This window comes from Olea europaea, chromosome 11 (assembly GCF_002742605.1).
Source record: "Olea europaea var. sylvestris chromosome 11, O_europaea_v1, whole genome shotgun sequence".
NCBI classification, from domain to species: domain Eukaryota; kingdom Viridiplantae; phylum Streptophyta; class Magnoliopsida; order Lamiales; family Oleaceae; genus Olea; species Olea europaea.
The window spans coordinates 20,838,412-20,854,527 of NC_036247.1; the positions used below are offsets into that span (position 1 = coordinate 20,838,412).

Consider the following 16,116-nt stretch of genomic DNA (forward strand, 5'->3'; position numbering starts at 1 on the left):
CCCCCCACATATTTGTATATATACAACCGCATCGATGCATATATCCATCATTACAAAAGTCTAACTTTCTTGAATTCTCCGCCTTTTTACTCGATATTCTGATAAATTCTTGAATTCCTCAATGGTGCGTGTGAGTAACAATTTGGTCGGCATTCTTAATTTCGTAACACTTTTGCTCTCGATCCCCATCATAGGAGGTGGCATATGGCTCTCAAAACAAGCCAACACAGAGTGCGAGCGGTTTCTTGACAAACCCGTAATCGCTTTGGGAGTGTTTATTCTGCTTGTTTCTTTGGCAGGTTTAGTGGGATCATGCTGCAGAATTACATGGCTTTTATGGGTTTATCTCCTTGTCATGTTCTTGTTGATTGTCTTGCTATTTTGCTTCACAATCTTTGCTTTTGTGGTTACAAATAAAGGGGCCGGAGAGTCCTTATCTGATAAAGGCTACAAAGAATACAGGCTTGGAGATTACTCTAACTGGCTGCAGAAACGGGTCAACAGTGACAAGAATTGGAATAAGATTAGGAGTTGTTTGCAAGACAGTAAGATCTGCCAGAGGTTGCTGGATGATGGCTCCTCCACCAGAGTTGAAGATTTTTACAGGGAACGCCTCTCTGCTCTTCAGGTAAATGCAGCATACATAATTTTTGCATTATTTGGTTCTTGGAAATTCATTGTAAACAAGAAAACTTAAGATCCTTCTCTTAATTATATGCAATAAATCTAATTGTTTTTAAAAGTTGATGGGGGATCTGATATCTTTTTGAGCGAATAAGGAATAAATATCTCTTTGTTTGACATATTCTTATACCATAAAGGTTTGGGTCACCACTCACAAACTTTATTTATTTATTATTTCCTATGATATTTCTTCCTAACACGTTCCTCACATGTTCTCTTCAATTCATTGTCTTTTATGAATTATCCTTTTCCTTTAAACCTCTGAGTGAGTTATAGCAAAGTGTTAGTGATTTGAGCAACAATAATAACGATGAAGAATATGAAATCGACAAAGAAATGTAATCTTAGCCCCTGTTTAAGCCACATTTTTAACTCATTAAAATAAAAAATATAACCGTTATCCATCACTATCATTTTTAAATTTCTATCTCTAGTGTGGGGCCATAACGACTCTATTTATCATTCTCATTTTCATTATAATGTGGCTCAAACACTCTTAATGTCAAACAGAACTTCAGTGTACATATCTGTTAGTACACTTCTGATGCTTCACCAACTTTTATATAAGCTGTGGCAATTGTTTTCTTGTACGTCCATTCCCTCTCTAATATAATATTCTAATCATGTTCGCTAGTTAGCTGATCTTGGATTTGCCATCCAGTTTCTTTCGTTTTCGTATTCGAAAACCCAACTTCTCTATCAAACTTACTAATACTGTTCTTGTATCATTTCTTCAGTCTGGTTGCTGTAAACCATCAAACGACTGCAACTTCCAGTATGTTAGCCCCACCAACTGGACTAGGACCTCTCAATCGTCGTCAACAAATTCCGACTGCGCTAAGTGGAGCAATGACCCTAATGCTTTGTGCTATAGCTGCCAATCATGCAAGGCTGGGTTGCTGGATAACATCAAGAGAGACTGGAAGAGAGTGGCTGTCATCAACATCATATTCCTAGTCTTTCTCATAATCGTCTACTCCGTTGGATGCTGCGCTTTTAGAAACAATCGGGAGGACAACGGATGGAAACGATATCCTTGAATGTGTCCATAAGATTCTGGTTTGAGTAGATATTAGTAGTATCAGAACTGATCTCCTGCGTACAGTGTGCAGGAAATATCTCCTGTTAGTAGTACATCTCTAATTATTTCTGGTGTTTGTAGCATTGTCCTAAAGTTTTATTAGGTTTATGGTACACTGTTTTCATTTCGTTTTTCAGACCTTATATATCTTGATTTTCTATGTATGGCCCCGTTTGGTAACATTAATGTAAAAATGAGAATAAAAAATACAGTCATTATGGATTCAACACAAGAGATAGAAAGTCAAATATAGTGACTTGATGTGATTGATAATAGTCATATTCTTTTATTTTAATGGACAAATAATGAAAAACAAACGATGACATTTCCCCTACAAATTTGTCATTGTATGTACAGAGTTTGTGCTAATTTAGTGACGGTAAACTTTATTCAATATTCCTTATCAAACATACGAGTAAGTAGTTAAGCTGCTTAAAATTTGAAATAGTTAAATTTGAAAATTTATTAAAATCACATGGCCTAGTAGTTCGATGAGAAATGATATAAATTTCATATGATTATTTCATACTTAAGAGATTAAAATAATATTAAAATAAGAAAGTGTCTTTTTACGCTTTTCTTATACCTATGCTTCTCCTAAACTTGTAGCTTGACCTCCACTTATCGCCACACATTATGTCTTTTAGAACACCGTTATCAATTATGGTGTAAGAATTACAAGAATTGTTTGAAGGCGTGATTTTGGGTGGATTAAAATTAGATGGGTGATTTTGCTTATTTTAACATTTCCTTTATACTGGAATATTGTAGTAAATATAATAACAGAAATGTTAAGATGTATTATATGAATATCTTTATAAAATGAGGTATCCCACGTAATTTCCTCTTGCTTCGAACCCTGACCTGCCCTTTCCCGTCGTCCATCCCCATATTGCTATTGCCGTCTCCTAACAATTGGTGCCACCAAGAAATCACCATATGATGTGAGAGTAATATACAAATAATTGGAAAATTTACACAAATAAGCAATAAGAGGACTGAAAAATGAAAAATACTGACTTTCTCCAATTAAGGAGAAATACTTCACTATCATCGTTTTAATTAAAATTTTGTTCAAATGTGGGAAACTGTTTTATTTTTTGGGAAGTTTTCATTTCACAAAATCATTGCAACCATTTTTGTGAAAGATATAGTCATGCCTCATCTGACGAGGCTCCAAGCATATGTCAAGTGACAGCAACTAGGAAGCCTAATTAGACTAGCACTCCATGTTATCATCCTATTTGGCCAAATCGAGGCCATAAAATATAGGTAGTCGAAGTAATGCATCACCTTAGTCGAGATCTTTTTAATGATTGATTTGATATCTCTGCAGCAAATACCTCTCAGTTAACTTATTAGCTTACCTTTAGATGTCAAGCGTAGGTCATGGGGTGGCTACTTTTCAGAATCATTAAATGCTCGTGAACCTAGGACTGATGGAATAACAACTAGGAGAAGACACAGGGGTTGCTAAGATGAGGCCATGTTTCTTTTAATCCAATGGTAATCACTCCACCTCTTTTTACTATAAAAGCTTTCATTTGATGTAATTTGAAGGTGATACAATTTACACTCTCAATCAGGGGTGGAGCCAGAAAATTAGGTTAGGATTGGCTAAAACATAAAAAAGTGTGAATGAATTTACACCACAAGAAGTTGAGTTTCGGAGGCTATTTTTGTGACATTCACTATAAAAAGTATACGACACTTGATGAAAAAAAAAAAGTTTAGATGTCTTACATTAAGATATTCAACTAAATCTTTGTATTTTTTTACCAAATAGAAAATCAACGTTTACTTGAAAAATAAAGCTAACCGAATTATGATTGAAATAAACAGAAATACATATCCACCAGTGAAAATTTTAAAAAATTACTTAATGAGTACTCTTTTAATAATTTTGACGATCAGTCTTTACAAACAACTGAAAGTTTTAATAAATATTCTTTTTATTGTCAATACAGATTACTTTATAAATAAATAAGTTTTAACAATCATTCTTTTTATTGTAAATATCAAATCTATATTAAGTTATTTATTTTGATTATCTATTTTATGGTCAAAATAAGTAACTTTTTTTTTTTATAAATATGAATTAGTAATAAATGAAAACATATGGATTACTAAAAAAAATCAATTACTTTTAAATTTAGAAAAATACTTAGTATCTCAAACTATTAAAATAAGTAATTTTTCTTTTAGATCTAATCAATACAAATTATCTACAATAAAATTTACTTAATAATTATAAGTAAATTTTAGTCAAACATGCATTAAATAAAATATCTAGTTTGACAATAAAATATTCATATTTCATGAACGTCATGAAAAGAGTAATTAATAATTGTAGTGTTTTTAATACAATTTGAATAATTGACATTGGATTTGGGTTGAGATTTAAACTAGAGTTGGGCTAATACTAATATTTGGGTCAAAATTCTACAATTTCATCTTAGATATTTATATGGGAGAGCTGGGTTAACGCTAATTTGGGCCAAAATTCTTCAATTTTATCTTAAATACTTATATGGGCTGGGGGAAGCCTAGCACTGCCCCCCCCCCCAACTACCTCTGCCACTGCTCTCAATAGTGTTATTGCTTAACTCTTGTTCTTTCTATACCTCGGTGCCCTGTACATTTTTGTAGCTTATGTCTTCCGTCCATTTTATATCTAAAAGGATGTTTGGTGGGGATTAAAATTATATTTTTTAGTAGATTGAAATAGAAGTTTTTGAAATTTGTGGTTGAAAAGTTGTGGGACTCATGAAAGATGTAGTTAATATTGATTGTTTAATTTTGACTTAAATTAAAATCAGATTTTAATCCGTACCAAACATGCTCTAAATATATATCTACAAGTTGATTGACTTGATATTTATAGTGCTCGCGACCACCTCCCTCACCATCGAAGAAGGCTACATTCTTTTAATGATTTGTCTAAATGTGTAGGAGCTGCACGAGTAGGTGTGAGTATAATTGGGATTTGTTGACTACATCACCAGTCATGAATCAAGTTCAACATATATGATCCATCAAAATTGGCTCAATCTCAAATTTAAAATTCAAAATATAAAATGCTAAAAAGAAATCTCTAATTAATGCTTAAGGCCCCTAACTCTTTGGTATTTCCCCATTTGCCTGCATGCTTCTCACCATGTAAACTATAGTCCAATCCTTCTTCCAGTACACCATTTTGCTGAGGTGTGATGCTTATGTCCATTGCCTTCGAAGTCCATGTTCATCACGAAAATTTGCACGATTAGATTAGAGAGTTTAGGTGGTTTTCTCAACTTTATTCCGTACTTGAACTTTGAATTTAATATTTCTTTTTGCCATTTGATATAGGGTTTACTGGGCTACATATATTAAAATGGATTAAATACAACGACATCTAATACCAGTTTGATAGGTTAGACAATATTGCAAAAACGATATCTTTGTATTCTTTTCTCCATATTTTAATGAATTCTCCTTTCTTTTACCAATTATCTTTTGTTCATGTGCATTTTGTGATATTTACTTTATATTGTGACATATATATTCACCTTGATATCACAACAAACTGGTATTAGAGCGAGGTTCGATTAAGTCAAGAGGTCAATTTGATCTTTTGTGATGGCAACCATGAAGTATGATATTTCACTTTTGGATCGCAACACAAGATTTTCATTGTAGCAAGTAAAGATTTGAGTAGTGCTCGCTAAGATGGATTTGGATGATGCTTTGATCGAATTTGACAAGATGCTCACAACTTGGATGTCGTAGGAAAAAAGTAAGGATTGAACCCTATCACAGATTTATTTTCATCCTTCGAATAATATTTTTCAAAATATTTAGAAGGAGAAAACCACTGTTACATTATGGTTGAAATTGGAGAAATTATGTATGACAAAGGGTCTAACTAGCAAATTACATTTGAAGTAGGGTCTTCATTCTCATTATATGACAGAAGACACATAACTTGAAGATCGCCTAGCTATTTCGAAGAAAATTATTGTTGATTTGGAAACCTTGAAAGTAAATATAATGAAGAGGATTAGTGTTTGATTTTGTCGTGTTCTTGCCCACTTCATATATGTCTTTTAAAGACATGATCTTATGCAATCATTGTTCCTGTGATACCTGCAAGCGTACGAGATCGTTGATAAGTAATAGATTTAGTGAGTTGAGGGTATCGTCCTATGAGAAATAAAATTTAATGGAGTGTACTAATCCCTAATTAGATCCAAAGTAAATAAAATAAAAGTGTTTTGTAATTTTTAACTAATCTAACTTAATCTACGAAAGCGAGTAAAATGCAAATTTAATAAGGGAAGAGTGTATTGGATTACGAATCCACCTATTATTATCTATTCCAATTCTCAACTACATAGCTAGTTTCATTCTTGCGTTCTTGACAATCGATAATTCTATTTTAATTAATTTTCTTTTTCAATACAAATTAAATCTATCATATTCACGACCCGAATATATTCCTAGTCCGAATTTGAATGAATAGAGCGCATTTAATTTCACAATTATCTTAAAGATTGCACACGCGATAAATAATATTCCTAAAATTTATTGCACATGTGTTAATCATGCAGTGTTCTAAATCTATTGTGAGCTTCCCAACACTACAACAAGCAATGATATATTTAATTGGTGATCAAGCAATCAAATAATAAATTAAGCATGCAAGATTAATTAAGAATTGCAAAACTTTAACTAAACCACGTGTCTCGAATTAAAAATAAATAATAAAGGGTTTTATCTTCATCTAATACATGAGAAAAATTAACCTAGTATAATGTTGGAATTAAACACATAAAAATGGAAGGGCATCATCAAGAATCGACAGAAATTGATTAATTCCGCAATTGTTGAAGAGGTCAAGATATGGAGCAGGCAAAAATTTACGATGCATTCTCACTCACTACCCGCCTAATTTCCACTTGACCGCTCAAAGCAGGGAACTTGATGCTCGTTTAGCATTACCCTGCCACTCGGGCGTAAGTTTTGATTTGAGCTATTTTGCTTTTAAGTTTTGATTTGAGTTTCATATCATTGTATATTGCTAATCCTTCCTTATTGATGTAATTTATGATTTGTCCATAAATTTAAGGTTGAATATGGTCTGATCGATCAAGTTTGATTCGATTCTTCCGAATTTTTGAGTATTTAGTAAGTAGAATCATCGAAATCCAAATTTAATTATAGAGCCAAAATGGTTTGGTTCCATTGGATTCGGTTCGATTCAATTTAGTTTCATTCAGTTTTGAGGTTCCTTACAGTAATTAAATTTTTAATATTTACAATAACACTACATTAATTCAACTAATGACATGTTCAATCTTAACTCTTATAAAATAACGTAGTCTAATCCTGTGATATCTTTTGGGCATCTATTTGTTGAGTTTTTCATATATTTGGCTGTTAATATCACAAGAAGAGGAAGGTGTTGAGCTTACGATAATGAAGAGATGCTCAGTCAAGCTTTCAATTTGATTTCTTTAGAATGACAGAAAACAACACGATAGAATGAGAGATTTGAGAAAAATTTAGGTCAATGTGATTAAATTGAACTTGAATTGAAAATTAAAAATAGAAAAACCATATTTTTTGTTGGGCTAAATTAATTAGTTGGCCAGTTAAATAGGAAAAAATATATTTTTGGGTTCAATTAATTAGTTGAAAAATTCATTTACAAAAAAATTGAAATAATTTGGCTTGTCTAATATAAAAAATTTAAACAAAAGGGAGATTAACTTCTTATTTGATTTTTCGATTCTTGGTCTACACCAAGAAGCAAACCAAATCCGTTGGTTTTTTTATTCAGATGACCGTTTTTGTATTTAAGTGAAGAAGAATAGCTCGATTTGATTTAGTTTGGTTTGGATCCGATTCGGTTCGAGAGTTTTATCTTCCTACACAAATTGGTTAAAGCTATACAATTCAAATACAACTTAAGGAATAATTTTGAACCTATAACATTTTCAATCGACTTTGAACCTTAATTTTACTGTAGATATATGATATTTCCCTATAACCTAATAAATGAATTAATAGCAACCCAATAAATGAATTAATAGTCACTAAATAACCCAATTTGCATTTCACAATATTCCCCTTTAAATCAATAACAATCCAACAAATAAAAATAATAAATGATACATCTAAGGGAAAATCTTATATAAAGACATAAAGTATGGTCCATTTCAAAACTAAGAAATAAGATTTAAAATTCAAAAATTAGATATTAATTAAATTTTGTTTATGAAATAATTAATTAAAAATATTTTTTATTAGTTAAATATATTAAGGTCACAATTATATACTATTTGGTCACAAATGATCAAATTAATTGATCATAAATTATTTCTCGATCACGAATAAAATTTTTGTATAGGTCACGAATTATTTCAAGGTCATAAATCAAAAATTTTACAAGTCACAATTTATTAATTTGTCACAAATAAACAATTTATAAATCACGATTTATTTATTAGTCGCAAATCATTAATTTTATAAGTCGCGACTCAATTATTTATGTCGCACATTATTTATTGATCACAAGTTATCTTTCACATATTACTTATTAATCACAAAATATCCAACTTATTGGCCATAATTTCAAATAATTGGTTACAAATTAACCAATGTATTAGTTGCAATGACTAAATAATTGGTCACAAACCCTCTTTATACAACCCAACCCACCACCACTAGATTCATCATCTCATGACCACTGTCACCACCAGCACTCTACTACCACTGTCGTCACCACCACAATCTCACCATCATCACGATTAGTACACCACCACTAGCTGCCCGTACTAAGAATCACAATTGCCATCTCTATCTCCACCATACCACGCCATACCACACCATCCCACCACCAAAAAATCCCCAAACTAGGCATCATTGCCATCGTCACCACCACCACTACCACCACCACCACCACCACTGCATATTTCAACAATCACCACCACGACCACTTCAATCTCACCATCTCCTTCACCTCTACCACACCACAACCATTGGCACCAACTCAAAGATACAGACTAAAATAGAGAAAACAAATCGACTCCTTGCAAAAGATGAATCAGAAAATAGATCCACGAGAAAATTGAATGGTGGTTTTGATCTTGTTGTGATGAATACATTAGTACATGATGAAAATAGAGGCCTCAATCTATTGCACACAATTGTCGTGATGGTAGTTCTATCGTTGCGAGGCGCCATTGCATCAGGTCATGTACAACAGTGTACCGAACATTATACAGGGATGTCAATGAGTTGAGCCAAAACTCGAAACTCAGGTTCGACTCGAATAAAAATGGTTTGAACATTTTTGGCTCTAGCCGAGCCGATCTTTTACTCCACAAAAAAGTCTAGGCACGACCCAAGCTTTCGGCACAACCCTTAATGAGCCGAGCTGAGCTAGCTCACTTTTTTTAATTCATGATAAGTCTAATAAGAATTTAAAGTTTGTGCAATTTATATGAATTATAAATTAAATAAAATTTTCAATTTAGTACTTTCTATAATAGCTGGCTGTCTTGTTATCTTCTTAATTTTCATTGTTTTTTAATTCTATTTTTGTTATAAGCCGAAAATGACTCGTGACATGGGCTGATCTGTGCTGCTTAACGAGCTACATTGGTTGGCTTGAACTTGAGTTGATGCTTCAAAATGGGGCTCGACCCAAGCCTCGGCTCAGTCCTTCTGAGCCACGAGCCAGACCAGCTCGAACTTTTTCCGAATCAAGCCATGGGCTGCCTGAGCCTGCAAGCCATATTTACTTCCGTAGCACCGCCTAAACTAGGAGCGACCGATGGAGCCGGAGCAGCCTTTCTTCTACCTATTGTCACCAGAGCGTTGGGGGGAGAAGAAGAGAGAGATGTGGGCCATGTGATTAGTGATTTTGGATTTTTTAGGGTATGGGTGGTTATAATTTAGAGAAAAAATAGAGGAAAGAGAAATTGAATATTTTTAACATTAAAGATTTGAATTTATATCTGATTTTTGTATAAACAAACTCTAGATATATTTTTGAAGTTGGATCTTTAAATATTTGGTTGGATGTGATTTTCACTACCTCTAAGCTATTTCTGATGCTGACTTGGGCCGCTTGGGAATTAGTGGGCTTGGTGGTTGATTGAAGGTGGCCGAATAGTAATCTGTTTGCGAAACGGAGCAGAGTAAAAAGGTGACGGGAGAAGAAGAAAGAGAACATGGGGAAGAATAGAAAAAGGGAAATACAAGAAAAAGAAAAAGGAAAAGAAAAGAAAATAAAAGAGAAGAAAAGAAAAGAAAAGAAAAGAAAAGAAAAGAAAAGAAAAGAAAAAGAAAAAGAAAAAAATGTAATTTTTTTTTGAAAGAATTAAAATTTAAAAAAAATTCCGCTCATACTTGATAGCCTACAAATATGTCAAATATTTTTATTTTCAAAAGATATATTTTGTACGTTAAATTTTTTTTCTAGAAAAAATACTAAATTCTCTGGACACAAGTTCTTTTACTATTGAAAATTTTGAAGTAAATTATAGCCCTACAAAATATCTTTTTTGTGGGAAAAAGTAATATCCACATACAAATCTCAAATTGTCTTTCAAAATTTTGTAGGGAAAGTATAAATTTCTTGTAGTGTGATTCGTACACACCCAATGATGCATTAGCGACAAAAAATTTTTATCTTGTACAACTAATCCAGTTGATAAATAAATTGGAAATGGATAAATTATTTGCAATTTTTAAAAATAGTCAATATTTTCTATTAATAAATTTATTTTTATCATCGAGAAATCAATCATAGATTCTTTTATTGTATTCATGTCTGGCAAATGGTCTACACTCTATACCAATTCCATAACATATCATATCATATTTCAGCGTTGTGCATTATTGTTCGTACTCCTAAAAATCTCTCATTGGACAAATTTTGGGACCAGTTGCAAGTAACTTTAATGGAAATTTAAAAACGTGAAAATAAGCATTTGTATTTAATCTAAAAACCAAAATAATTTAAACACAAAGAGAAAGTGTGCATGTGTTTTAATTTTACATAGCCCTCTCAACATCTTATCAATGCTCCTGTCCACAATATTTACCAATTATGTATTGCGAGACAGAAATTATTAGAGTGGTAGATTATATCTGCTAAAATAATATGTCTTAATCCAAAACTGAAACTGATTGATGCAATTCACATATTTCCAGGAAACCGACAAATATTTTTTATTCTCTCTTAATTTTGATTCTTTGCATCCCCTATTTTTTCTTTTATTCAATGGATTGTACAAAATCTTTTAAATTGTTTTCATACACGTTTCGAAACTGGAAAATTTTTTAGAAATTCATAAGAAGAGGTGGTTAGCTTTGGATGCGTGACACGTGATCTCATCTTAATGACTCATGAGTATCTCATAAGTGTACATTTAGCGGTCCCCACTTTTGACTCATGAGTATCAAATAGCCTTAATTTTTGACTTCTTCTCTCACATGTGGACCCCACTTTTCTTCTAACGGTCAAAAAATCAATTCTCAAAATCCCTACCAAACGGGCCCTTGATAAGGGGTGCGAGACCTTGGAGAGCCAACAAAATCGTCCGACTATTTGATAGGGTTATGTAATTCAAAATGCCGAGGTTTACAAGCCAAATTCCAAGTATATGTGGGGATGCCGAAGGCCAAAACAACTTGGAGGAAATGCAATTCAAGAAGCTGGGAATATGGTCTATCGTAAAGCCATGCGATTGCAAGGCTTTATGCCTCATGAGGTTGCCCAAGAGGAAGAAGAAAACTGATCGGTGGCAAATGTTGATCCATGCGGCCACATGGTGTATTTCGAGACCAAGAGTTTTAATTTTCTCTCGAGAATCCCATTTTGGTTCAAATACATATTTTTGGTAACTTTCATAATTCTAGGACTCCTTTTTTTTTTTTTAAGCAAATACCACTAGTGTGGTTTATTTTATATAATGAAAAGCGGGAAAACAAATAGAGGAGGGGGGCATGGACCTGACCTCCAGCAAATGTAAATTGTAACAAATATTTGAAGATAAAATGCAATGACAGTAAACAAGACACGAACAAAAACTAATGAAAGGTAGTCAAGGGTATTCCCGAGGGTAAATCTTCGGGTGGTAGTACATGGACATTGATCGAGTCATGCGTCTGGTTTGAAACATTTCCGGATCATAGTAGTCTGCGATGTTTGGCTCGCTCGTCGGAGAGGGGTCTCGCCTGCGTGTAGGAGCCTGCTTTGGTGATAAGTACTGTTCAGATGGTGGTGCACTGAATGTCGGGCGAAAAGCGGGTGCATCTGATCTCATTGTACTAGTCGTAGGTGCATCTGCACGATCGAAGTATGTTAGGCAGAAATATTTTAGATTTAGGATGTCTGAAATGGAAGGATCAAATTCAGACAGTAAGGGTAATCAAATCAACATGTCTGACAATGTGATGCAGAGGTTTGAGAGGCTATTAGTGGATATGTGAGATATGATGGATCGATAGGAGGCTTGGACGGAAATGCTAGACACTACAGTTACTAATCTTCATAGGGGGCATGTGTAGAAGTACCTAGTGTAAAAAGATAGGGTAGACAAGAACGTAGGATAAAGATGCGTGATGAGTATGTATAAGGTAGTAATATAGATGAGGAGACATTAATGGAGGTTGAAATGGGGAGAATGAGGAATAGAAGTGATAGGATTGAAAGACGGGTAGAAATAATAACGGAGACGAAGTGAATGGAGGCATGGGCAATGTAAAAATGTCAATCCCAAGTGATCCAGAAGTTTACTTAGAGTGGGAGAAGAAGGTGGAATTGATCTTCGATTGCCACAATTATTTGGAAGAGAAGAAAGTAAAGATAATAGTCCTTGAGTTCACTGATTATGCAATAACTTTGTGGGATCAAGTGGCGACATCGAGGCAGAGGAATCGGGAGAGACCTATCAATACTTGGGATGAGTGGAAAGCTATTATGCGGAAGAGGTTCATGCCTAGTCACTATTATAGAGAACTTCATCAAAAGTTACAAAGTTTGTACCAGAGGTCGTGGACTGTAGAGGACTACCACAAGGAGATGAAAATATTAATGATTAGGGAGAATGTGGAGGAAGATTGAGAAGCCACTATTGCTCTATTTCTGAATGGGTTGGATAGGGATATTGCTAATGTAGCATGGTTGCAGTATTATGTGGAGTTTGCTTCATTGTTTTTCATTGAACAATCTGAACTTATCAAGAAATCTCTTTTCTTGTGGCGTTCACAAATCTGAGTGGGATTCACTAATTGTGTGATCAAGAGGTTGGCAAACTCTTGTTTGTTGGTTACTTGGTTCATAAGTTTTGGGTTAAATTCAAAACCTTACTTATTGGCATTTTTGGGATTTAGTCACAATCTCGTTGTGGGTTTCATAGCTGCCGTTGCTTTGTAGGTTCACATCACACATGATGTTTAGATATAATGGGTCATATTCCTCATGAATTGCAATAATTTCAAAATGATTTAAGGATATTGCTGTCAAGAATTGTTTCACAGATTTTCATGATATAGCTGTTCCTCCATGTGTAAATATATATCTTGTTTGTGATTTAGCATTATGTGAGTCAGAGAGATAACCTGCATTTGTATATCTCACTGAAGCAAATCCTGACTTTTGAGAATATAATAATCTCAAATCATGATTTTATGCACTGTAGGTAAAGAAAAATATGTTTAACACTCTTCCAATATCTTTGAATGGTGTAGAGCTATATCTTACAAAAAGATTTATAAAACAGTTATGTCCGATTTAGCACAGTTTGCAAAATAAGTTAGTGCTCCAATTGCACAAAGATATAGTACTTCAGGACCAAGAACTTTTTCTCTATATTCAAGTGAAAGAAATGAATGACTTTTCACATCAAATGATTAAATAACCATAGGTGATGTCAATTGATGTACATTATCTATATAAAAATGTTTTTAAAACTTTTCTATATATGTAGATTGATGAACAAATAATCCTACTGGGAAGTGTTCAATCTTCAATCTAAGACAAAATTTGGTTTTCCCAAATCTTTCATTTCAAAGTCATTTTTCAAATAATTACCAGTTTTGTTGAGTTCTTCGAGAGTTTCAATTAAATTTGAATTATCAACATAAATTGTCATAATTGTAAATTCAACATTTGTTCTCTTTATGAAAACACATAGGCGTGCATCGTACTTTTTATAGCATTCTTTCAACAAATATTAGTTAAGGAGATTATACCATGTGTTCATTTATTTGAATAATCATTACTTCGATCGATGTATTTCAATACATTTATTTTGATTTGCTATATGATGCAGTACATCATGTGCAAAATTATTGTCGATAATTTTTTCTTTTCATTTCTATTTCTTTTCACATAATGACATAACTTATTGAGATATCTCAAGTTTCAATACTTCAGGTATTTGCACCTCATCGAAGGTTTTATAATCTGTTATGTCTAAATACTCATCAAGACTATGTATCTCCTTAATGAGACCATATTTGTTAAGTGAGACCATATTTGTTAAGTGCTTCGTTTTACTTTGAAGAATTTTGTATTAGAATCAAACACCATCGCACTTTAGACATGTCATAGATATATCTAATATAATGCTAACAAATGGTTCTCATAGGATATCAATTCGCGTTGGAGCATTTAAAATTGGTGCATGAGATATTGTTTATCTCTTTGATCAGTAAATGCATCTGAATAAATTATTTTTTGAACTTTTGATTCAAATGATATTTTGCGATGGATTTAGATAATGATGCATCTATACATTATTTTCACGCAGAGGCTTTGTTGTGGTGCTTGCCATGTTGCTTTGTGCGAAGCAACGACAGTGGTGCGAGGGACGATGAAGAGATGGAGAACGGTAGAAATGGTTTTAGATTTGGGAAGAAAAAGAGTAGGTATGGAAAGATATAGAGAGATAAAGGAGGGGAAATTTAATTAGGGTTTGAGATGAAAATTGTATGTTTAATATTTAAATATGAAATATCTAATTTATGAATAATGAAACCTCCACCTTGTTTTTAGAATAATGATCTTCAAAAATAGGGTGGGATGTAATTTCCATTTTTTTGATCTAGCCTATAAATTATAAAAAATGAAAAATTATATAAAAAATCAGTTCCATTCGGGTACATACGATTCTAATTCAAAAACCAATAACCAACCGGATCAAGTTGGTTTCAATTTCAATTCTTAATTTCTTTATTGGAATCGGATGGAATCTTTGGTTCTGATTCAGGAGGTTCGGTTTCAATTAAAGTGTCCCAACCTAATTAGGACAATAGCAAAAAGATCCACCTAGCCCAAAACCCATTCATCTTTTTTCCTCTACCATAAGCCATTGCCATTGACCATCTCCTCCACCATCATCGATGACTCCACCTTAACTGTCATTAGCGCACCACCATTCTATGGCAACGAAAACACCTTCTTTATCGTCTTTTACCGTGGATTGTTAGAAAAATAACATTTTTTACTATATCCATGGCAATGGGTAATTTGATGAGAATTCTTTGCAAACATGAAAGAATAACTTCGACACTCGGAGCTCTCGAATTAGTTTTGGTCCATAAGTATGCAGGTGCTCGTTCGTAGCTCTATCTAAATGAACCGAGTGAGAGTATAATAGGTGTACCAATGTAGAGCCTCATTTACAAAAAGGGTTGGAAGTAATGCTTTTCAGATAACAAGGATTCAGATTGTGATGGCATACTAAACTTCTACCTAGCCTCAAATGCTTGACTACAGCCAATATATGTTGTCGGATCAAGACGAAGAGCTAAGATTTTACTCGAAAACTGGTCGAAATGTACCTTCAATAACATTAGGTCTTTGTCTTTATAGATGTACCTTTCCTTAAATATGGATTGTCATTTAATATTTGGATAAAGCTACATCTTATAAGGTGGAATTGAGGACAATGATGACAAGTTATATCGAATGGACTCGATGATGTGTTTCATCAATGAAGAATTATACATAAATTAGGAGTAGAAGGGGACAAAAATTAATTAGGAATTTAAAGAGTCATCAAAGAGGATGATGACGAGAATGAGACGTTTGATGGAGATGAGAATAGGGTGGTGCATTGAATGCGTTTCTCAACAATGAAGCGGCCTTCAAATACACCACCAGGATGAATGATATTGGAGGAGGGATCAACGTAAATATAGATATGGTAAAGTCCTTGGTAGTGTAGATGCCTTCTCAAACAGCAAAGATGTTGTTTCTTTCAACTCTGTCAATAGCGATATTTTACAGACGAATAGTTGTCTTGACGCAGGATGGAAATGCAAATCCTAACTAAAATAAAAGAGGCACC

At 33.4% G+C, this 16,116-nt stretch overlaps 1 protein-coding gene across 1 annotated transcript; it reads left to right on the forward strand.

The window, feature by feature from the left end:
* Positions 1-7: 7 nt before the first annotated feature.
* On the forward strand, positions 8-1,944 carry LOC111403728 (tetraspanin-8-like). Its single transcript, XM_023032336.1, has 2 exons — positions 8-628; positions 1,422-1,944. The coding sequence occupies exons 1-2, from the start codon at positions 122-124 to the stop codon at positions 1,722-1,724; spliced, it is 810 nt and encodes a 269-aa protein (XP_022888104.1). The 5' UTR covers positions 8-121; the 3' UTR covers positions 1,725-1,944.
* The last annotated feature ends 14,172 nt before the right edge of the window (positions 1,945-16,116 follow it).

Excerpts from the sequence above, each read along its gene's own strand:
- LOC111403728 (XM_023032336.1), top strand. The coding sequence starts at position 122 with ATGGTGCGTGTGAGTAACAATTTGGTCGGCATTCTTAATTTCGTAACA. Across the intron at positions 629-1,421 it reads AACGCCTCTCTGCTCTTCAG|TCTGGTTGCTGTAAACCATC; the intron begins GTAAATGCAGCA and ends TCATTTCTTCAG.